This window comes from Poecilia mexicana, unplaced genomic scaffold (genome assembly GCF_051168715.1).
Source record: "Poecilia mexicana isolate PSO_F unplaced genomic scaffold, ASM5116871v1 scaffold_16, whole genome shotgun sequence".
Classification (NCBI taxonomy): domain Eukaryota; kingdom Metazoa; phylum Chordata; class Actinopteri; order Cyprinodontiformes; family Poeciliidae; genus Poecilia; species Poecilia mexicana.
The window spans coordinates 6,091,709-6,111,480 of NW_028263385.1; the positions used below are offsets into that span (position 1 = coordinate 6,091,709).

Here is a 19,772-nt window from a genome sequence, read left to right on the forward strand (position 1 = left end):
ACCAAAGCCAGTTCACCAGTGGAAACTCTGGTCTCCAGAAAAATGTTTAGTTTTTGTCAGCAGTAACGCTGAGAAAGACCACATGAAAGAACCACTTTGACAGGAATTGGAGAATAACATTCACAGTCCTGAGAGCGATGTGTTTATATTCCCAGTTACAGTAGAGAAAGTAAAGCAGTTGCTGACTTTCTGGTTTACTTTCAAATGGAATATATTTGTTGACACATGGACAAAATTGTTGGCACGGCTAATGTTGACCAAAAACCCACAATGGCCACCAAAATAACTCAAAACTGTCAAAAGCAATGATAAAAATTTACTTAAAATTGAACAATGAAAACCAGAAATTGCTTTTGAATTTTGGTTCAAGCTAATAATTTAAGAAAACAAACTGTTTTTTTAAACAATAGTTTCAGAATTCTTTCTCAGAATTTTGAGAAAAAGTCACATATTTTTTAATTCAAAATTCTGAAGTCAGTATTTTGAGATTAAATTAAGATTTTCTTTACTTTAAATGCGTAACTGAGAAAAAACTCAAAATTCTACAATTTAAAGCAGAATTCTGAGAAAAATTCAGAATTTTGAGATTAAACCTTTTCTTTTTTTTTTTACTTTGAACTCTGAATTCTAAAATGAAATTCAGGTTTTTTTTCAGTGTCCCTAATCCTCCTCCTTATTTTAAACTGTGAAAGAAACACTAAGGTGGTTATAATATAATTACATTTTATATTATTTTACTTTGTGGTGTAAAAAGTAGACTTATTATTGTTTTTTACTGTTACTTGAGTATTTTCCTGGATGTTGAAGTAGTGAAACTCTGGAGCTTTTGGATACTCTACCCACCTCTGTTAGATTTACTGCATAAATTATGTGTTGATTTAAAAGCCTCTCTGGTGCAACGGGACGTTTTACAGTGTTGTGTTTGCAACCTGCAGAACCACCAAGTCCCTACCGATGCAGATTGATGGTGAGCCGTGGATGCAGACTCCCTGCACTGTAAGTCATGACATGCATTCACTGTTTCTAAAGCACAAACATTTCGCTACGTTCCACCTTAATTAGTGGTGCTTCCCAAATAAACAGCAGCTTTTCCATCCTGCTAGAGGTGACTTCAACCCTTCCACCTGTGAAATACTTTTAAAAACATCAGTTTAGATGGAATCTCACTAATTATTAACAACAACAGCATGTATGCAAACACACCTCAGTTCCTCTGCATGTCTGATATATTTACACCATCGGTTCATTTGCATTTTGACGCCACATACTACATGTATCACTGATAACTAGCTCTGAAATAACCGTCATAAATGTAAATTGCTGCTTTATTTCCGGTGTTTGTTTCTGGTGGGAGTTTTGATTCCAGTCATTTCTTATCCATCAATGCTGTGATATTTTCTAAACTTTAATGTTGCATCTTTAATTCAATATGACTTTATTTGAGGTCTTCCTTCTGATCCTCTCTTCCTTTTGTGGCCAGTGTCTTGCATCAAAAGGTTACCTTGTGCATCGTAAGGAAAATCAGAAGCGCTGAGTTCTTGTTTAACGATGAAAGTGAGTCTATAAAAGCCGGTAACGGCCACAAAGTCAGAGTTCAACTCTAATAAATGGCAGCTTCCCCTTGAAGGTGACGCGCTCCTTTAAATGCAGATGGGAGCTTCGCATCGAGACTCTAATGATGCCGACAACCCTTGATGGTTGATGCGAGTTGCTCCATCACAAATTTCAGAAGATCATGTAGCATCATTGCTAATTCAGACTTTGTTGGTCTGTGAAGCCAAAATTGTATTATAAATTATGATGCACATATGTTACCATTGGATGTCAGAGTCATGCACCCGAGCGATTCTCAAACTGTGTCGTATTAAAGCTCATAGATGTGCATTTATAAACCATTTGACAAGAACCCATATGGGAGATTGCTTCTGTCGGTGATGCATTGCTGAATTCAAATCTGCATGTAGATGACAGTGTATGAAATGAAGCATAGGTTGTTATATATCAAGATAAGTGATACGTTTAAAAGAAAAGTAGAAATTCACTCTAACGTATTATTTCTCTGCTTCGAAAACATTGTAAGATCTTCTGCAAACTGGTGTGAATATTGATATTAAAATATTTGAGACTTTTGTTGCCAGTAAAGGTTTTAAACTGTGACTGTGGGAAAAAATAGGAAAATGTGGCATTTTAGGCTACAGATTCTTTTCCTGTGCAGAAGAATGGAAGTTTGTCTGCTGAACTATTTTTGGGTAAAATCCGGTATATCTCAGGAGGTTTGTGTTTTTCTGCTGCAACAAATCTCTGCTTACACTGCCAACAAAATTGTACTTAAATCTTACAACCCCCAGTTTTGTTTAATAATCCAAATTAAACAAATCTGGTGTCAAACATTTGTGCAGTAGAAATTATTGTTTGTGCCGCTATCATTTTAAAGGCGCCTTCAGAGGTCGTCAAAGGTCAACTAGGTCTCCACACATTTAGAAAACCGTGTCAAACAACCATGGTGCTAAAATTCTAACTACACTAACATCATTTATGTTTTGTTAATGGGGGCAGGTTGAATTCAGTTTTTTATTAAATGTTGTTTTTTTTTTTTTTTTTCAATCTTAAAATGATAGCGGCACAAAGTATCATTTTTGCTGCACAAATGTATCACAGTTTGACACTATATTTAGTTTCATTTTGTAAATGTGGACTCTCCTCTTGACCTTTGAAACATTTTTTAATGTTTGAACAAAACAGTAAGTAACAAAGGATTTTACTGCACAAACAGCACATTTGATTGATGCCACATTTTGTTTGATTTTGTAAACTTGGACTGGCTGATTGACCTTTGACCTGCTGGAATATTTAGTAATATCTTTGAAATGATTGCAGCATCAGCAAAAAAGTGTTGCTGCACAAACGTTGACACCAGTTTCGTTTAGTTTAAGCCAGACTGCACGCAGTTTTTGCGTTGCTATGTGACGTCTGCGTTCTTCTTCTGCAGTCGCTTTGGTGTCGTAAACCGTTGACACTGAAATCTGAAAACATCAGATTGAGCCTCTCATCTAGACCTGCTGCCTGAACGTAGATTTAAAATTAATTTCTGTGTTTTAGAGGCTCCCCAAACGAGCTTTCTCTCTGCTTTCCTCTGCTTCCAGATTCAGATCGTCCATAAGAACCAGGCTCACATGCTGATGGGAGCGCCGCAAGGCCGCAGCTTCCTCTCTTCAATCCTCAGACGAACGCGCTCTGAAAGCAAAGACTAAACCGTCATCGGATCCGAGTCGTTTCGAGCTGCTGCAGAAGCAGCTGTGGGAAAGTTTCATGAAGACCCAGTGGTCCAGCTGAGGAAGGGACTCTGACGCCTGTTTGATAGCCCAGCGGCCCGTAGCGCGCTGTAGCTTCGGTTTGTGTTGCCTGCAGCATGAAGATGTCTCTGAGATTGAATCCAAAATAAGCTGTGATCGGAACAGAGTTTGATCTTCAGTGAGCTCCAAAAATACCCCAGTTATTTCTGGAAGTCCACCTCTGTTCTTGTTCTATTTTCTGTAAAAATGTATTTTTTTTTTTTTTTTTTGCTGTTGTCCTCTGTGCCAATTTGAACAACCAAATGGATAAATTATGCATTTATTAATGTAATATTTTTTATTTATGCTTATTTTGTATGTATTTCTGCATTCACCTGATGCACAATGGAAAGTAAAAAAGGTTGCTGCTGTTTCAGATTATTGTAAGGTGTAAAATCTGTATTTCACTCATGAATGCTTCAGATTAATTTGCAATATTTTCCTTATGACTTGTCCAGTTTTTATGCTGCTCTTTAAGTGGGAAACACTTATTGGTTATTCATAAAACATGCATGCTCCTTTTTGTTATGCTGGGAGATTTCTGACAAGTTTCACCAATTCTGTGTACATTCGCTGTTGCATGAGAAAAGCTACTGGGTTGAAAATATAGTGGACATTTTTAAATCTAGGCTTTGAAGCACTCATCTTTAGTTTTATCACTGAGATGGATGAATTTTGGTAGAAAAGTGCCATAAATTTTAGAGCAAACACAGAAGCCAAGTGTGTAAAATCACAACATGTTTGGTTTTCTTGGAAGCATGAATCAAACACCAAGGTCTCAAAATAAGATTACTTGCTGTGTTTATAGTGCAATACGTTCGTACAGCCAACATTTACAGTCCTACAGAGGCTTTTTTATTGTCTTTCATCCAAAAACACAAAATCCTACCAAGTATTATGGCTCTAGTTTCTAATACGAATACTTAGTACAGTTTAAATGAGACCAAATTAACTCATAAGTAATTCATCAGCTGGAATTATGAGCTTATTTAAGTCAGTAATTCCTTAATATTTTTTTTATAAATGTACTAGTTCCAATGGCAGATCATTTCACTTACAATATGACATTTTCACCAAGTTATAAGTGAAATAATCTGCCAGTGTATCTAAAACTGGATTACTAGGTAACGGGCTGGGGTTGCTAGGTAACGGGCTGGGCTTGGCTGGGGTTGCTAGGTAACGGTGCAATGCCCGTTGATTATGAAGTAAACAGTAGTAGAACTTTTTCATCAATGTTGAAGGAATTATTTACTCTAATCAAGCTGCTATATCTTTCTGAAAAGTTACTTATAAGTTAGTTTTGTCTTATTTTAAGTTTAGTAAAATATTTGCACTGGAAACTAAACCAAAAATACTTGGCATGGTTTTGTGTTTTTTCCATGTTTGAGCCATTTAACCCTTAAAAGCACTCTTGTTGGCACTGGTAGTTGTTAATTTCTGCGTATTGCCTTCACTTGCACCTACAGAATAAACTGTTCTGGATGTTTTGCTGATTTATTGTAAGAGCAGTGTTTTCTAAAAATGCATGTTTTTCTGAGAATGACCGTTGGACTGGCTGTTCCTCTAAAAGTGCCATCCGTGATGTGGAGACCGAGATCCGAGTCTCACTACTTTCTTGTGCTTTGTAAAGTGCAGCATTTGTACAGTGAGGTTGTATTTTTGTACACAGTATGATTTATTTTTCCGCTTCCTGCTTCACTCTGGCTCTCGCTCTGTTGTTGTTGCCCACAAACAACTTACGTCTGCTGCACTGACCGAGAAAAGCGATAGAAACAATTAAAGGCTTTAGCTGTTTGATACAGTCTTCTGTTTGTCTTGTATTTTACAGTAAAAGCACCATTTCTACTCTTTTATGTTCTGCAAAACAATATGGCAATTTGATTGTTGACAGTTAAAATTTTTATTTTGTAAAACGTTTTAGAGATCTTGAGACAAACATTGTTACACTCAGAAGGAATGCAGTGGAACCTGTTCAGAGTTCATTGAATCTAACAAATTACTCTTAGAAAAGTTGCATTTTTGCACATTTTATGGAATATTTTAGCAAATACCTAAAATATTCCAAAGGAATACCTAGTCAGTGCAATGCTAGTCAGGCACACTACTGACTGGCGTTTGCACAGCAGCCAATCCAGGCGCACCATTCATTTTAATGCACTGATTGGCTGTACTCCTAATGGTGCCAAATGGTTTCCACTGGACATTTTAATGCATATTAGGATACATTTGGTGTTTGAACTATTAGATTAGACAGTCATAAGGGAGTCTTGCATATTGTAGATGTTCCTTGGTGGCTGTCCATACGCCATAAAAACAAAAAAAAGTTCTTAAAGCTGCAGTGTTTGACTTTGATACAAATATATTTACATATTTGTTGAAACTGCCACTATGTCATCACAATATGGTATGAGACTGATAATATGAAAAAAATCTGCCTTCTCCCAGAGCGAAGAAGAAACAACCAATAAGAGCCAGGAGGTGGGTCTTGGCGCTGTCAATCACGCTCTGTGTGGTGCTTCCCTCTCTGCTACTCTGAAGCTAGCACAGCCTGTTATGATTGTTCAGGCTAGTTAGCATTAGGTCATAAATAGTTTTCCTTTAACCACACGTTGTTTTTCTGTCATTAGTGCATTTAGCAGCGAGAACATGAGGATGATTGACAACGCTAAGACCCTCCTCCTGGCTCTGATTGGTTGTCTTTGGTCGGGAGTGGCGTATTTCTTCTGACAGCAATAATCGATCAGAAAAGAGGCAGAGGAGATGGATGTTTTCAAATTATCTCATATTTTACTATCATTTTTAAAATAAAAGTTACAAACTGCACCTTTAACTTTTATAGGAGGCCATACACAACTAAAATATATAATAAAATGTGTTCCTGTTCCTGTACAAATATGTCAAAATGCAGCACAGCTAGCATCAACAGGAAGATAGAAAAGCAGCAGCACAGCGTAGTATTTATTTTTTTATTATTATTATTTCTGAAAACTGGTGATGAAAATTGCATTAAAGACTAAAAACATTTAACAGCTGCTGAGTTTTGAAAGTTGGTATCTGATTTTATCTGGGCTGCAGGATTTCCCTTGTTTGTAAAACTCATCAGTTATTCCCAGGTGTCACGGACTTTATTGTTTTGTTTCTGGTCATTTTGCTCTAATCTGCATCCCCCCCAGCGTTTTCTCACAGATATGAGCCGCTTCTGACCAGCCGGGTGGGCAGCAGCACTTGACCTGCGTTTCTCCGTCGTCGGTGGAGTTCAGCAGGAGTGGCACCGCGCTTCACTTCACATCAGCTTCACCTGCCCGGTAATGGATCCAAGATGGCAGCGGCGTGACCGCTGCCGACACGTCCGTCTTTCAGTCAAGAGTTTCCCTCAATGGTAAACTTTACTTCCAGGGATTTCACCTCAAACTATTCTGTTAGTTCAACTGGAAGTTTACAGGCAAAATGAACTGAAATAAAATGTTTCTATTAGATTGTTTTCAACGTCTGAACTTTGAATGCTGGGAGGTAAGGCAGTAATATATTAAATATTGATCATTTATTTTAGTTCATACTGGAAACCAAGCAACATATTTCTTAAGTCAGTTCAAATAAGCATAAAAATAACAAAAATTAAACATATTTACCAACAGAAAAAACGTGCCCTTATAGAAAAGCTACAGTAAATTTTTCCTTTTGTTTTCAAAACACTGAATTAACTGTAGCATTTTTACAGGAAAATTTATATAAATAAAATATATTAACATAAAATGTGTTGATGTTTATGTACCAATATGTTAAAAATCCAGCACAACTAGAGTCAACAGGAAGATGGAAAAGCCGCTGCACAGAATATGCTAAATGATATTTTTTTGCATTTTGATTGTCTCATCGAGGGCGACGATCAAAACGCAAACTTGGCTCCGGGCGCCATTTTTAGTATCACCACTAACTATTAAAGTCACCCACAAACATTTGTTTTCCATTAGATTAGTACTACAATTGGAGCCATTGTAGAAAAAGAAGAAGTAAATTTCCTAGAAAAAACTCAGAAATTCTCAGATTAATCTCATAATTTCTGGGGAGTGGCGGGTTTTCTTTCAGAAATGTGTTTAACGCGACAATTTCAGCGATAATTTCCAAGAAAAAAAAACTTGAAAGCTTTTTCTCATAAATTTTTAAATTTTCAAAGTGAGAAATTTGACTTTTTTTCTGAAAAATGTCTGACATTAACCTCAGACTTTCTAAGTTAGTATTTCCTCAGAAATTTAACAGGAGATATGTGGGTAAAATTCAGCAATGATATATTAGCAAATTCGGCCTTTTTTCTTGGAAATTTTCTACTTTTCACATTCAGAACTTGGATTTTATGTTTGTTTTTTAGACATTGTCTGACTTTCTGAGGTCCTGTAATCCACGCCGTGGTGGATCAGACTTACTAAATAAGCAGATTAAATGTTAAAAACCTGCAGAACATCGTTGCTGAATAAATAAATGGAAATAAAATGGTCCCGCTGAGTTCCTGGAGCAGCTTTTCCCGGTGACCTGTGCATCACTTCCAGGTCAGCGCCTCCTGAGTCTGCGGCGCTCTCAACAATGTATCCCTTTACAGGAGAGGGAAGCGCTGGCGCTAAGGCGAGTCCCTCTGGAGGCTCTTCAAAACACCGTTACCATGGCCACGAACTGGACCGGGCAGAGCAGTGAGTGGCGTGTTTGTGTGTACGCACTGTATGTGAATGGAGCCCAGGAGGGATGAAAACTGAGTGAGACGAGAGGAGAGGTGCAGGATGTCTGGTTTTGAAATATTATCCAACTCTGGAGCGAAGTTATCCCAGATAATCTGAAAAAAGGCCAAACTTACTTACTGCTGATACCGGAGCCGCGTACGCGCCGTTTGCCTGCCAGCAGCGATCTGATCCACTGAAAGGCTTTGACAGCCAATAGGAGGCGGAGGAGCGCGGCTCGTTTCCATGGGAGGCCCCGGGAGGCGATGCCAAGCCGCCAGGAAGAAGCCCAGTGCGCGGGGAGAGGCGCAGACAGTAGCCGGGGCTGAAGCCGATCCTGCCGGCCGCTGCGTGGCTTTCTGTGCGCGGATGAACACGACGCGAAGGGGAAAGGTGAGCAGATCTCCCCTCCGTCTCCTCCTGCTTTTTGGTGCGCCCTCTAGCTCCGTGCGCTCCCTTTTCCTGCTCTCTGATTGTTAACTTTACTTTCTATTAACACCGAATATTCGATTATTCTTTAGAGAAGCTGCGTTTTAGAAAGAGGCTGAAGCAGGAATGCAATTAACTTCTTTCTGTCTTTCTGTCTCTTTTATTTCAAGCGACACTTTGCAGACTGGAGATCGTGGAGAATGGATGGAAATCACGACCAGCAAGTCCCTTACTGTAACTCTGCAGTAAGTAACCAGAACTGAAAAAGTTCATTTAAAACTAGTTCTTCTCTCCAGCTGGCCCAAACTGCTACGTTAGTAAATGCAGTTTTATCTCGATTTCAGCAGCTTTCAAATTAGATCTAGGATTTGTTTCTTTTCAAACTTTTCACTCTTGAGAAATTACAAATTATGCACCTAACTGCGGTTGTGCAAGTAATCAAATGTGTATTTTTGTTTTAATTTCAGCTGTATAAAAAAAAATTTATTCACATTATTGTTTGCCACTTTCCTTGTTCGACTTCTGTAATCTGTTAATCTAAACCTGGAATTTTGTTGAATATATTTACAAATATTTGGGTATTCTCTTAGAAATTAGTGTTTTCCAAAACAAACTAGAAGCTTTTGCGACAGAGAGACTGTGTTGGTCGCTGCAGCTTTGTTTCAGTCTGCTTGATGTGATGCTATTTGTTGAATTTTCATTTAAATTTCAGACACATTTTGTACATAAACGATGCTTAACAAATACATTATTGCTGAGACAATTTTAGATGGAAAAGTTGCCCAGAAAATTACTTGAGAGTTGAGAATTTCCAGTAATACAAGTGTTTTAAATCAGTAATCAAAATATTTCTCCCTGTTGAGCAGCAGTGAGAGAATGACCAGTTCAGCTGCTTTTACTCAGAAAATAAATAAATAAAAATCTCTTTTTTCCACCAGACGCTGCAGAAGAAGACATCTTGCCATGAGAGTCCAGCAGACGACAGAAAAAGAAAATTCATTAAGTCCGACCTGGCTCTGGACACTGAAGGTGGGTGCAGGACGGAGGGAGAAGTTAATTTCACGGCTTCTAAACATTTAGCAAAATTCAATTGGCTCGCGGCCACCTGCGCCGCCGCTAACTACAGAATCTCAATTACAGCACAGCGGCCTGTGATGATCCTCACAAGCCTCTGTCAGCGGTCAGACTCACAAATTGACTCGTTATTAGCTGCACACTCTGAGCTGCAGCCAGTCACTATGAACTCGGTTGTTTCTGACACTTTGTTTGGTCTTTTCTGCTTTTTGTGCCCTCAGAGCTTTTCCAGGACCTCCGTCAGCTGCAGGAGGCATGGCTGGCAGAAGGTGAGTGCTTCAGCCCTCAAGCAGGGAGGCAGGAGAGGTTGTGGTGGTGATGCAGTGAAGAGAAAGAAAGGAAGGAAGCAGGCTGGAGTTGCATGCCTTGCGTCGCAGTCCAATTAAAAGCCTGTGTGGAAGAGGCACCTTGTGTGTCATGCATACATTAGAGACTGTGAGCGAGCGAGGGGTCTGGAGGGAGACCGAGGAGGCTCTACCCAGAGAGTGTCATCACAGATTACCAGGAGAAGGAGACGCTCACTGTCTCTCCTGCTTTTGGCAGCAGCCAACACGCTGCGCGCCAGCCGCCACCGCCGTCGCTGCAGCCCACCAGCTCTCTCTCTCTCCCTCTCTCTCTCTCTCTCTTTTTCTCTCCCCGTTGCTTCCTCTCAGCACTCGTCTCTTTATCTTCTACAGCTGTACTTTACTATCACCTTGTCTTCTTGAATTTCACTTCTTGGTGGCATAGAAAAAGAAAAAAATGGATCTATAATTTTTTTTCTCAAACTTCCCAAACAGACCCGTCTCTCAGAGAGGCAATAAGTTTTTTTGTTTTTTTAATCGTCTTTTTGCATATTTTTATTATTTTTTCTAATGGCAACCCTTGCTCATGGTGGTCTAACTGAGACGGGATGCTTCAGGATTTAAGCGCGAGCGTCCTCTTTCCGTCGTGTCTGCAGCACCGAACTTTTGGTAAAAAATTTATTTCTATTTTGCATGTTGGACTTTAAGATGAAACCTAATAATTTTATCTCAGTTTTTGTCGTAGTTTGAGAAAAAGTTGAATTATAGAAAATGTTGTACAACTTAAGAGTTGCTGTAGTTTCAGATTTATTCCAAAACTAAACTAAATGTATTTTAAAATGTATATAAATTTAGTGTAAAAATGCCACATTTCTAAACGGCAGTTCTGCCATAAAATAACATAAAAAAGCACAAATATTTGAGAGATTGCAGCAAATCGTGTAATGCATTGTTTAATAATTTTTTTTATTTAAATATTGTTTAAAAGTGTATTTAAGGTTCAAATTAATTACTAAAGTGTTTTATTTAAGAGCATAAAATAGAATATGGTTATATAATTATCATATTTTGGGTTAAAAATCTAAAAGTTTGAGATTTCTGCTCCAATATTTTTCTAAGTTGCGTAGACTTCACTCCCATTGCGACCTGCGTTTACTCCAAGTCTTTTTTTAAATCCGATCGAGTCGTAGAAAAGTAAATTCTCCCGACAAAATGGACTCAATCATTTATAGACTCCCATTTATTCTTCAACCCGAATCTTTTAAAAAATGGGAAGTATTCTTTGTTACGGATCCTGAGATATTTAAACGACTGTGAGGCAGAATTAGCAGTAAAAGAGTAAAAGACGTGTTTTTAATATTTAATAACCAAAGTGATGGAATGAAACGGCGGCCGGAGAAAAAAGGTGTTTGAGTTCAGGATTACGGTTCTGCCTGTCATGGGTCGATGTGATGATGTACGGTTCAGGATTGTGGACTTAATGAATGACTTCCTGTCCATTAAGATGAAAAGGAATACCTTCCCATTTCTAAGATTTATCGGTTCAGGTAATTGGAAGAAGACGAGGAATTATGAGGGACGGGTTAAATTTCCGACTCCAAAGACGGAGAAGTTGAAGGTTTGTCAAATGACGGGTAAACGTCTGACCCCCTCCGCCACCTCCACCTACTTCCTCTCTAACTCAAGACGCTTTTTATTTTAAAAAAAAAAGTATACATTTTTGTAGTTTTTTTCAAATTTCCCCTCCTCTTCACCTCATGTTTAGCTTTAGTAAATCCGCGCCCGTTTTAAAATCCCTTTAAATGGTTTGTGGGTTCAGTTTTGCAGCCTGTTTTTTGTGAATGGTTTCCAGCTCTGCCGATCTCCCCGGGAGCTTGTTGGCCCATTCAGACTGACTCACCCATCCTCTACTTCCTCTCACTCCACCACATGCTGCTGCCCTTTTTCATGCTACAATCCAACTTTTTTTAACGTGGCATTTAATGTTTTGCTTAGTTTTACTTGGTTTTTAAGATTTTATTGCATGTGCGTTTTTTCCTCCCTATCTGTTAATTGTTTACTCTCCTCTGTTCACACTTCTGATGAGAGGGAATAACAGACCTCTGACCACATCAAGAGTGATAAAAGTGGAAAAACCTCTCGTTTTTTTCATTTCAAAGACCTCCAGACACGTCGAGACACGCTACTGGTCGTGTGATAATGAGGATTCACCTCTTTGTGGGTATAAATAGAAGTGCTAATGACACATTTAATATGTCTTTTTGCTGCAGAGAGTCAAACTTGAGGGATGTGGGGAAGCTGTCAGCGAGTGTAAACACTCTGGAGATAAATATGTGCATGCCTAATTGGAGCTGGAGCGGAGCAGGCTTCATTATTTTAGCATTAGCTGGGTGCAGGTGAGGCGTTCGCTGGGTTTGGGTCGGAACAGACCTGACTCGGTAGGTACAGGTGGACCCACCAGTGGGGGAGGAAGCCAATTAGATACTGGTAGCAATGGGTGATTGGCTGCTGGCAAACGGGGGAAAGCCGAGGATGCGGCGCAGTCAATGGACGGGGCGTCCTCCGGAAGTGGATCTGGGAGGCGGAGAGGGAGCCAGACGGAAAAAAAGGGAAAATCTGCAGCAAGCGAGTCACTGCAAGTCAGCCAGGGTCGATTTATATCTTAATTTTAATCAAAAATCATTTTATGTACAACTATGGAAAAATGAGGAGCTACTCCATTGAAAACCTCCTGGTTATTTAACCAAATACTGATTGAACTCTTCTGAGTTAAAACATTAATATTGTTGTTTCTAAATTAACATAAACTTGTTTTCTTTGCCTTAGTGCATCTTTTCCCTTATTCTGACCATTTTTCTGCAAATAAATACTCAATTTTGCTTTGAATTTCAGAGACATGTTGTCAGTAGAATAAAAGAACTGCGTTCATTTTACTCAAAAATATTCCTATAAACAGTAAAATCAGAGAATCTGATCATTTTAAGTGGCCTCTTAATTTTTTCCAGAGCTGCATATACAGGTGCTGGTCATAAAATTAGAATATTGTGATAAAGTTCATTATTTTCCATAATGTCATGATAAAAATTAAATTGTCATATATTTTAGATTCATTGCACACCAACTGAAATATTTCAGGTCTTTTATTGTTTTAATTTTGATGATTTTGGCAAACAGCTCATGAAAACCCAAAATCCCTGTCTCAAAAAATTAGAATATTATGAAAAGGTTCTCTGAATGAGCAATAAAAATAATCATCTGAATCAACAAAGTAACTCTAAACACCTGAAAAAGATTCCTGAGGCCTTTAAAAACTCCCAGCCTGGTTCATTACTCAAAACCGCAATCATGGGTCAGACTGCTGACCTGACTGCTGTCCAGAAGGCCATCACTGACATCCTCAAGCAAGAGGGTGAGAAACAGAAAGAAATTTCTGAACGAATCGGCTGTTTGCAGAGTGTTATATCAAGGCACCTCAGTGGGAAGTCAGTAGGAAGGAAAAAGTGTGGCAGAAAACGCTACACAACGAGAAGAGGTGACCGGACCCTGAGGAAGATTGTGGAGAAGGGCCGATTCCAGACCAAATTAAATTTTCATCTCCATAAAACTTTTCAGCAGATGGAAGCATGAAGTGCTCCAAAATCTTCTGATAGCTGCTGCATTGATCCTGCCCTTGATAAAACCCAGTGGACCAACACCAGCAGCTGACATGGCACCCAGACCATCACTGACTGTGGGTACTTGACACTGGACTTCTGGCATTTTGGCATTTCCTTCTCCCCAGTCTTCCTCCAGAGTCTGGCACTTTGATTTCCGAATGACATGCAAAGTTTGCTTTCATCCGAAAAAAGTACTTTGGACCACTGAACAACAGTGGTCCAAAGTGCTGCTTCTCTGTAGCCCAGGTCAGGCGCTTCTGCCGCTGTTTCTGGTTCAAAAGTGGCTTGACCTTTGACCTGGGGAATGCGGCACCTGTAGCCCATTTCCTGCACACGCCTGTGCACAGTGGCTCTGGATGTTTCTACTCCAGACTCAGTCCACTGCTTCCCCCAAGGTCTGGAATCGGCCCTTCTCCACAATCTTCTTCAGGGTCCGGTCACCTCTTCTCGTTGTGTAGCGTTTTCTGCCACACTTTTTCCTTCCTACTGACTTCCCACTGAGGTGCCTTGATATAACACTCTGCAAACAGCCGATTCGTTCAGAAATGTCTTTCTGTTTCTCACCCTCTTGCTTGAGGATGTCAGTGATGGCCTTCTGGACAGCAGTCAGGTCAGCAATCTGACCCATGATTGCGGTTTTGAGTAATGAACCAGGCTGGGAGTTTTTAAAGGCCTCAGGAATCTTTTTCAGGTGTTTAGAGTTACTTTGTTGATTCAGATGATTATTTTTATTGCTCGTTCAGAGAACCTTTTCATAATATTCTAATTTTTTGAGACAGGGATTTTGGGTTTTCATGAGCTGTTTGCCAAAATCATCAAAATTAAAACAATAAAAGACCTGAAATATTTCAGTTGGTGTGCAATGAATCTAAAATATATGACAATTTAATTTTTATCATGACATTATGGAAAATAATGAACTTTATCACAATATTCTAATTTTATGACCAGCACCTGTATGCATAAATTTAGATTTGATTCAACAATCATCAAAATGAGAACAGATTTCTTTAAAAACAATTCAGGTTTGATAATAAATGCAACCGAACTATCATTTAAAAATGTAAAATGCGAAAAACATAAAAAAGTAATTTTTTTAAAATCACATTATCGCCTCAGTTTTATAATTTTTCTTTTGCAAATAAACTGCAATTGAGATTTAGGGAAAACAGATGCATGACGATGTAATCAGAGTTTTTAGAACATCAATAACATAAAACAAGTTTAGGTTGGAAAATGTAAATTTAAGAGTAAAATTACTGCAGTTCAATTATATGCTAACATTTTTTTAAAAAGAATCATGCAGATTTTACATAACTTGGTTTAATGGTTGTTACATTTTTTTTAAAAATGCCTAAGGATGAGGATTAAAACATATTTCAGATTTTCTTCATGAATTTGAAGAAGACAAAGCGACTCGGTTCTGCAGAGATCGGTCTGAGCGTGAGAGAAAAATCCTCTGCTTCGTTTTTTCTCTTCTCTTTGTGTCTTTAGCTCAAGTTCCCGACAATGACGAGCAGTTTGTTCCAGACTTCCAGGCAGAAAACTGTGAGTAAGAAACATCGCCGCTCCGTCTCGTAGTTATCCACCTCTTCTTTTAAATTTATTTTAAATATTGTGTGTGTCTCTCGGTTCGTTCATCTTTGCTTCCTATCTGCAGCAGATAGACGTACGGAAACTAGAGTTTATCACGATCTGTTTACCTCTTTCTCTTGGTGGTTTATTTGCATAAGGAAAACATCAAAATCTTGAGGCAGACTTTTTTTAAGCTGATATTTTTATCTCCCAATGCCTTTTAAGTGACGCTTTCTTTTTTTAAATCTCCCACGGTAACCTTTTCTCAAAGGGCTCCTGCATAAACCATCCAGTGTGGTTACGTTTTCTAAATAAGGCACAGTAAAATTAGTGACTACATTTATCTTTTTTACTGGAGGGTCGGCTCGTCTTGCAGAATAAAAACAGCTGCAACTCTTTTTTTTTACACAATTTATCCCATTGAATATTAAATTAAGTTTCTAATAATACTTGCAGAAGTGTTGCTGATGTCTGATTTCGTGCACTCAGCGATAAGGAGAGCGCACAAACATCACCTGGTTGTGAACGTTGGTGGCTCACGGAGGCTTGGCACGCTCCGTCTCTGGAGGAAATGAAGCCAAGGTGGGGACAGAAATTGAGAGAGTGGAGCGCAGTGGGACTCGGATCGAGCACATGTCTTTCAGATGAGCCAAAATACGCATGAAACTGTGAGAAAAAGCACAAAAGTGGGCGCCCACGCCATGATTTCCATCATCCTTTAACCCCAAGAGCAACAGCTGAACAATGATTGTAGGTTTAAAGGTTTTAAATATGGTTGAGTCGGACATTCAATCATCAATTTTGATAATAAATATCTTTTGTATAATAAGTTGCATAGAAAATCATTCCTGTCACCTAATTTGTGAATAGTGTGAGCAGCTACACTGCAAAAACACAAAATGTTACCAAGTAATTTTAGTCTAGTTTTTAGTGTAAATGTCTTATTTCACAAAACGAACTTTCAAGTAACTTTTCAGCAATAAATAAGAGCTTTTTTTTACGTAAATAATTAGATCTGTCACAATAACAAATGATCCTGGATGATAAATTGTCCCAGAAGTTATCGCGATAAACGATAATAATGTTGATTTTTAGACACTTTTCAAGTAATATCACAATAATGTTGCAAAAAGGACACTGTCAAAGATCAATAAACTTCAAATTCTAATGAACATGTAACACTGGATTTTAAATTTCCAAAATAAACAGAAACAACAAATAAATTAATTATAAAGTTTCTGTAAACCAAATCCTCCAGTTGAGACTAAAGATTTTTATCCTCATTTTAGATGTTTATAAACATTAAATTTTCCAGTTTTTGGTAAATTTAATGTTTCAATTGTTGCTCTATGTGAAATGCCTTGTTGCTGAAATGTGCTGCACAAATAAACAATAAAACTAGAAAAATGATCAGTAGAAATTATTGAGCTCGTTCTAATTTATCATGTGATTAATTGTTTATTTTACAGGCCCATAAATAATGTACTACCTCTACTGGCAGATTATTTCACTTACAATAAGGCGTTTTTCCCATATTATAAGTGAAATAATCTGCACAATGTATCCAATACTGCGTTGCTAGGTAACGGGCTGGGCTTAGCTGGGGTTGCTAGGTAACGGCTCAACGCCCCATGATTGTGAAGTAAAAGGAACTAGAAGTTTTTCATCAATTTTAAAGGAATTATTGAGTCGTATTTTAAGTGAACTAATATATTTCCACTAGAATCTTTTTTGATTTTGTGTTTTTGCGTTGAAAAAATAAAAAATTCAAAGTAGCATCTCTAAATTACCCAATGATGAGTTCAGAAGCAGAGGTCACCAAGACTGTCCCGTTGTCCTTCAGAGGTAGCCGGGGTGGGCGGCCATGATGGCAGGAGGCTGCTGACCATCTGAATTGTCCTGTTGGCAAACCTGCCGCAGACTGGAGGGGCGCTAACAGATGGCGGGGGGGTGAGGGCGCCGCGCCGCGCGGGGCTGGGCGCTTGAGCAGGCATCCCAGCCGGCAGCGATCCCATATGGGTTTCACCGGGCCGAGAGACGGAGGCGCGGCCGCTGAGGTGGAGGTGGAAACACTGAGCAGAATGAACTGGAGGAAAAGCGGGCATTTTGTTTATGAAAATACCCAGTAGATGTTTTTGTTGGGCGTCCAGAAACACTCAGTGGGACTGAATAGTCCAGATTTTTTATTCCACTGCAAAAACAAACTTTTACCAAGTATTTTTGGTCTAGTTTCTTCTCTTAGTTCACTTGAAACAAGTCAAATTAACTTAAAAGTAACTTTTCTGCAAAATACAGGAGCTTGTTTAAATAATTCCTTAATATTGACGAAAAGGTTCCACTTCCATTGGCAGATTATTTTACTTATAACAACATTTTTCCTATATTACAGGTCAATTTATCTACCAATTGAGCAAGTTCTTTATCATCAATATTAAGGAATTATTCACTTAAAACAAGCTCCTATATCTTGCTGAAAAGTTAGTTTTATGTTAATTTGTCTTATTTTAAGTGTAACAAGAAATTTGCACTGGAAACTGGACCAAAAATACTTGGTAAGATTTTGTGTTTCTGCTGTGAAATCAAATTTTAGTTATTTATTTTTTCAATAATCCAATATATTCTATGTATTTTAGAAAATATGTTCTAAAATACATAGAAAAGATGTGTTGATGTGGTTTAGTCGTCCATAAAAAGCCTTTAAATGTTTTGACTCAGTTAAAACTCAATATTAACTATTTACTTGGGTCAGTTTATAAAGAAAGACGTTCAGTGTTTTAAAGGAGCTTTTTATGAGCTGAATGTCTATTAAACCATCCATCTTTTAAAAATAATGGTGCAGGCCACAAAAAAACACAAAGCTAAAGTTTTATGTGTCATGAATCTGAAGACCATTAGCGACAGTTTATTTGCCGTCTTGTCAATCTGTCCTTTATAACAGACCATTTCGACTCAAAACATGTTTTTGGTTTAAAGTACAAATAAATATATCAGATTCCATAAATCCAAATGACAGCGACACATTTATTCTGAAAATATTCATGTTTGGATAACTACTAAATTAGCTAGCTAACTACATTTCTAGCTCATTGCTAAACATTGTTAGCTTTTCTAAGGGGAACATTTGTTTTATGGTATAAAAATATGATCTACTCATTAATTTTGTCTAAAATTTAGATTGTGACAGGATTGTTTAACATTTCTTTTGTTAGCTTGCCACGTGTCAAATTAGTAGCTAATGCTAATCATTTTTGATAGTATGAAACATTAACATTAGCAAAATCTGTGTATTATAGATCGATGCATAAAATAAGTAAATGTGTTTGTCTGAAAATATAAGATGAATTTAGCTAGCATGCTACATGGCTAGCTTCATATTTGCTTATGCAAACCAGTTAGGATTAGCAAAGAGCAAATGAGTTTATAAAAGTATTTTGTATAGAAGAGTTGATATAATTTTACACAATTTGATGTTTTTTATCATAAGAAGCGTTCATTTAAATTTTATTTTTGGATATTTGGCAATAATGGTAAAACTCCAGTCTACTGCAGTTCATTGGCCTCCCTTTTCTTTTGAAGAATGTATTAAAATAACAATGAATAATTAACATTTTCATCATCTGAAAGTGTTGTCGTACATGGTAATTTGGGAAAAAATCAGAATTGAGCATTATTAGATTGATAGAGCAGCCATTGATACTTAAGTTTGGTCTCAAGGTTTTGGGGCTTATAAGAAATAATCAATCACTGATTCTCATCATCAGACTTTAAGAAAATTATTCATTTTTACTCAGTTTTTAAAAGGTTATCATTAATGTTAGATCACTAAATATGGGCTAAAATCCACAACAATTGGATTACAGTTTGGGTTTTTGATCATATTAATAAGCCTTGAGAATTTTGACAATCAGTGATTTTTGATTCAACTGATAAAAGAAAAAAATCATATTATTTCAAAATTAAACTGTTTTTTGATTCCTGTAAATGTCAAATATCACCTGGCTTTCTGTTGTTTGTGTTTGTATCATATTTGACACATCAACCTTTTTCAGTTAGACAACCAAAAATATGAGTTAAAAAATCACATTTAAACAGCGTTTACAACTTTTATTATTTTTCACAAATATCTAGATTTCTTACCTGGATTTCGTTTTTCTGTAGAGAAAAATTAATAAAAATACAAATAAGCCAGTTAGAGAAACAAATTTTGCTGGATGATAAATTGTTCCAGAAGATATTGCGATAAACGATAATATTGTTTTGAGACCATTTTCAAGTAATCCAAAGGTAATGGCGTAAATAATGAAAGAACACATTCTCAAAATTTATTTTCTAATGAACATTTCACACTAAATATCCAAAATAAACAAACAAAACAACAGAAACAACAAAAAAAGAATTACAAACAAAACTGTCCTTCAAAAGAAGGGATAGTTCAAAACAAAAGATCGAAGATCAGCTTTGGTAGAAAGAGAGAAAGAAAAGAGGAAAAACTATAAGTCAAAATATAAATATAATTACTGAGCTTGATTTAATTTGTCTCTGTGATCAACTGAATTGATAGATTGATTGTTTATTGCAACATAATTTATTTTATTTCCCATCAAAACCGAAAGTAAAAGAATGAAATCCAGTTTTAATTTGATGTAAACTGTAAAAATGAACTAAATGATCCAGTAAACTTTTGGCTCATTTTGTGTTTTTTCCACCTTAAATTTC

At 37.4% G+C, this 19,772-nt stretch overlaps 2 protein-coding genes across 2 annotated transcripts in view; both read left to right on the plus strand.

Moving 5' to 3' along the window:
• Positions 1-5,129, plus strand: part of dgkb (diacylglycerol kinase, beta) — a 63,229-nt gene extending 58,100 nt beyond the window's left edge. The window contains exons 23-24 of the mRNA XM_088013917.1: positions 936-996; positions 3,144-5,129. Of these exons, the coding sequence (XP_087870043.1) occupies positions 936-996; positions 3,144-3,251 (169 nt within the window). The 3' untranslated portion in view covers positions 3,252-5,129. The remainder of the gene's footprint in view (positions 1-935; positions 997-3,143) is intronic.
• Positions 5,130-7,936: 2,807 nt separating this feature from the next.
• Positions 7,937-19,772, plus strand: part of etv1 (ETS variant transcription factor 1) — a 32,356-nt gene continuing 20,520 nt past the window's right edge. The window contains exons 1-5 of the mRNA XM_015000950.2: positions 7,937-8,431; positions 8,638-8,712; positions 9,406-9,496; positions 9,763-9,810; positions 14,976-15,029. Coding sequence (XP_014856436.2) covers positions 8,285-8,431; positions 8,638-8,712; positions 9,406-9,496; positions 9,763-9,810; positions 14,976-15,029 — 415 coding nt within the window. The 5' untranslated portion in view covers positions 7,937-8,284. The remainder of the gene's footprint in view (positions 8,432-8,637; positions 8,713-9,405; positions 9,497-9,762; positions 9,811-14,975; positions 15,030-19,772) is intronic.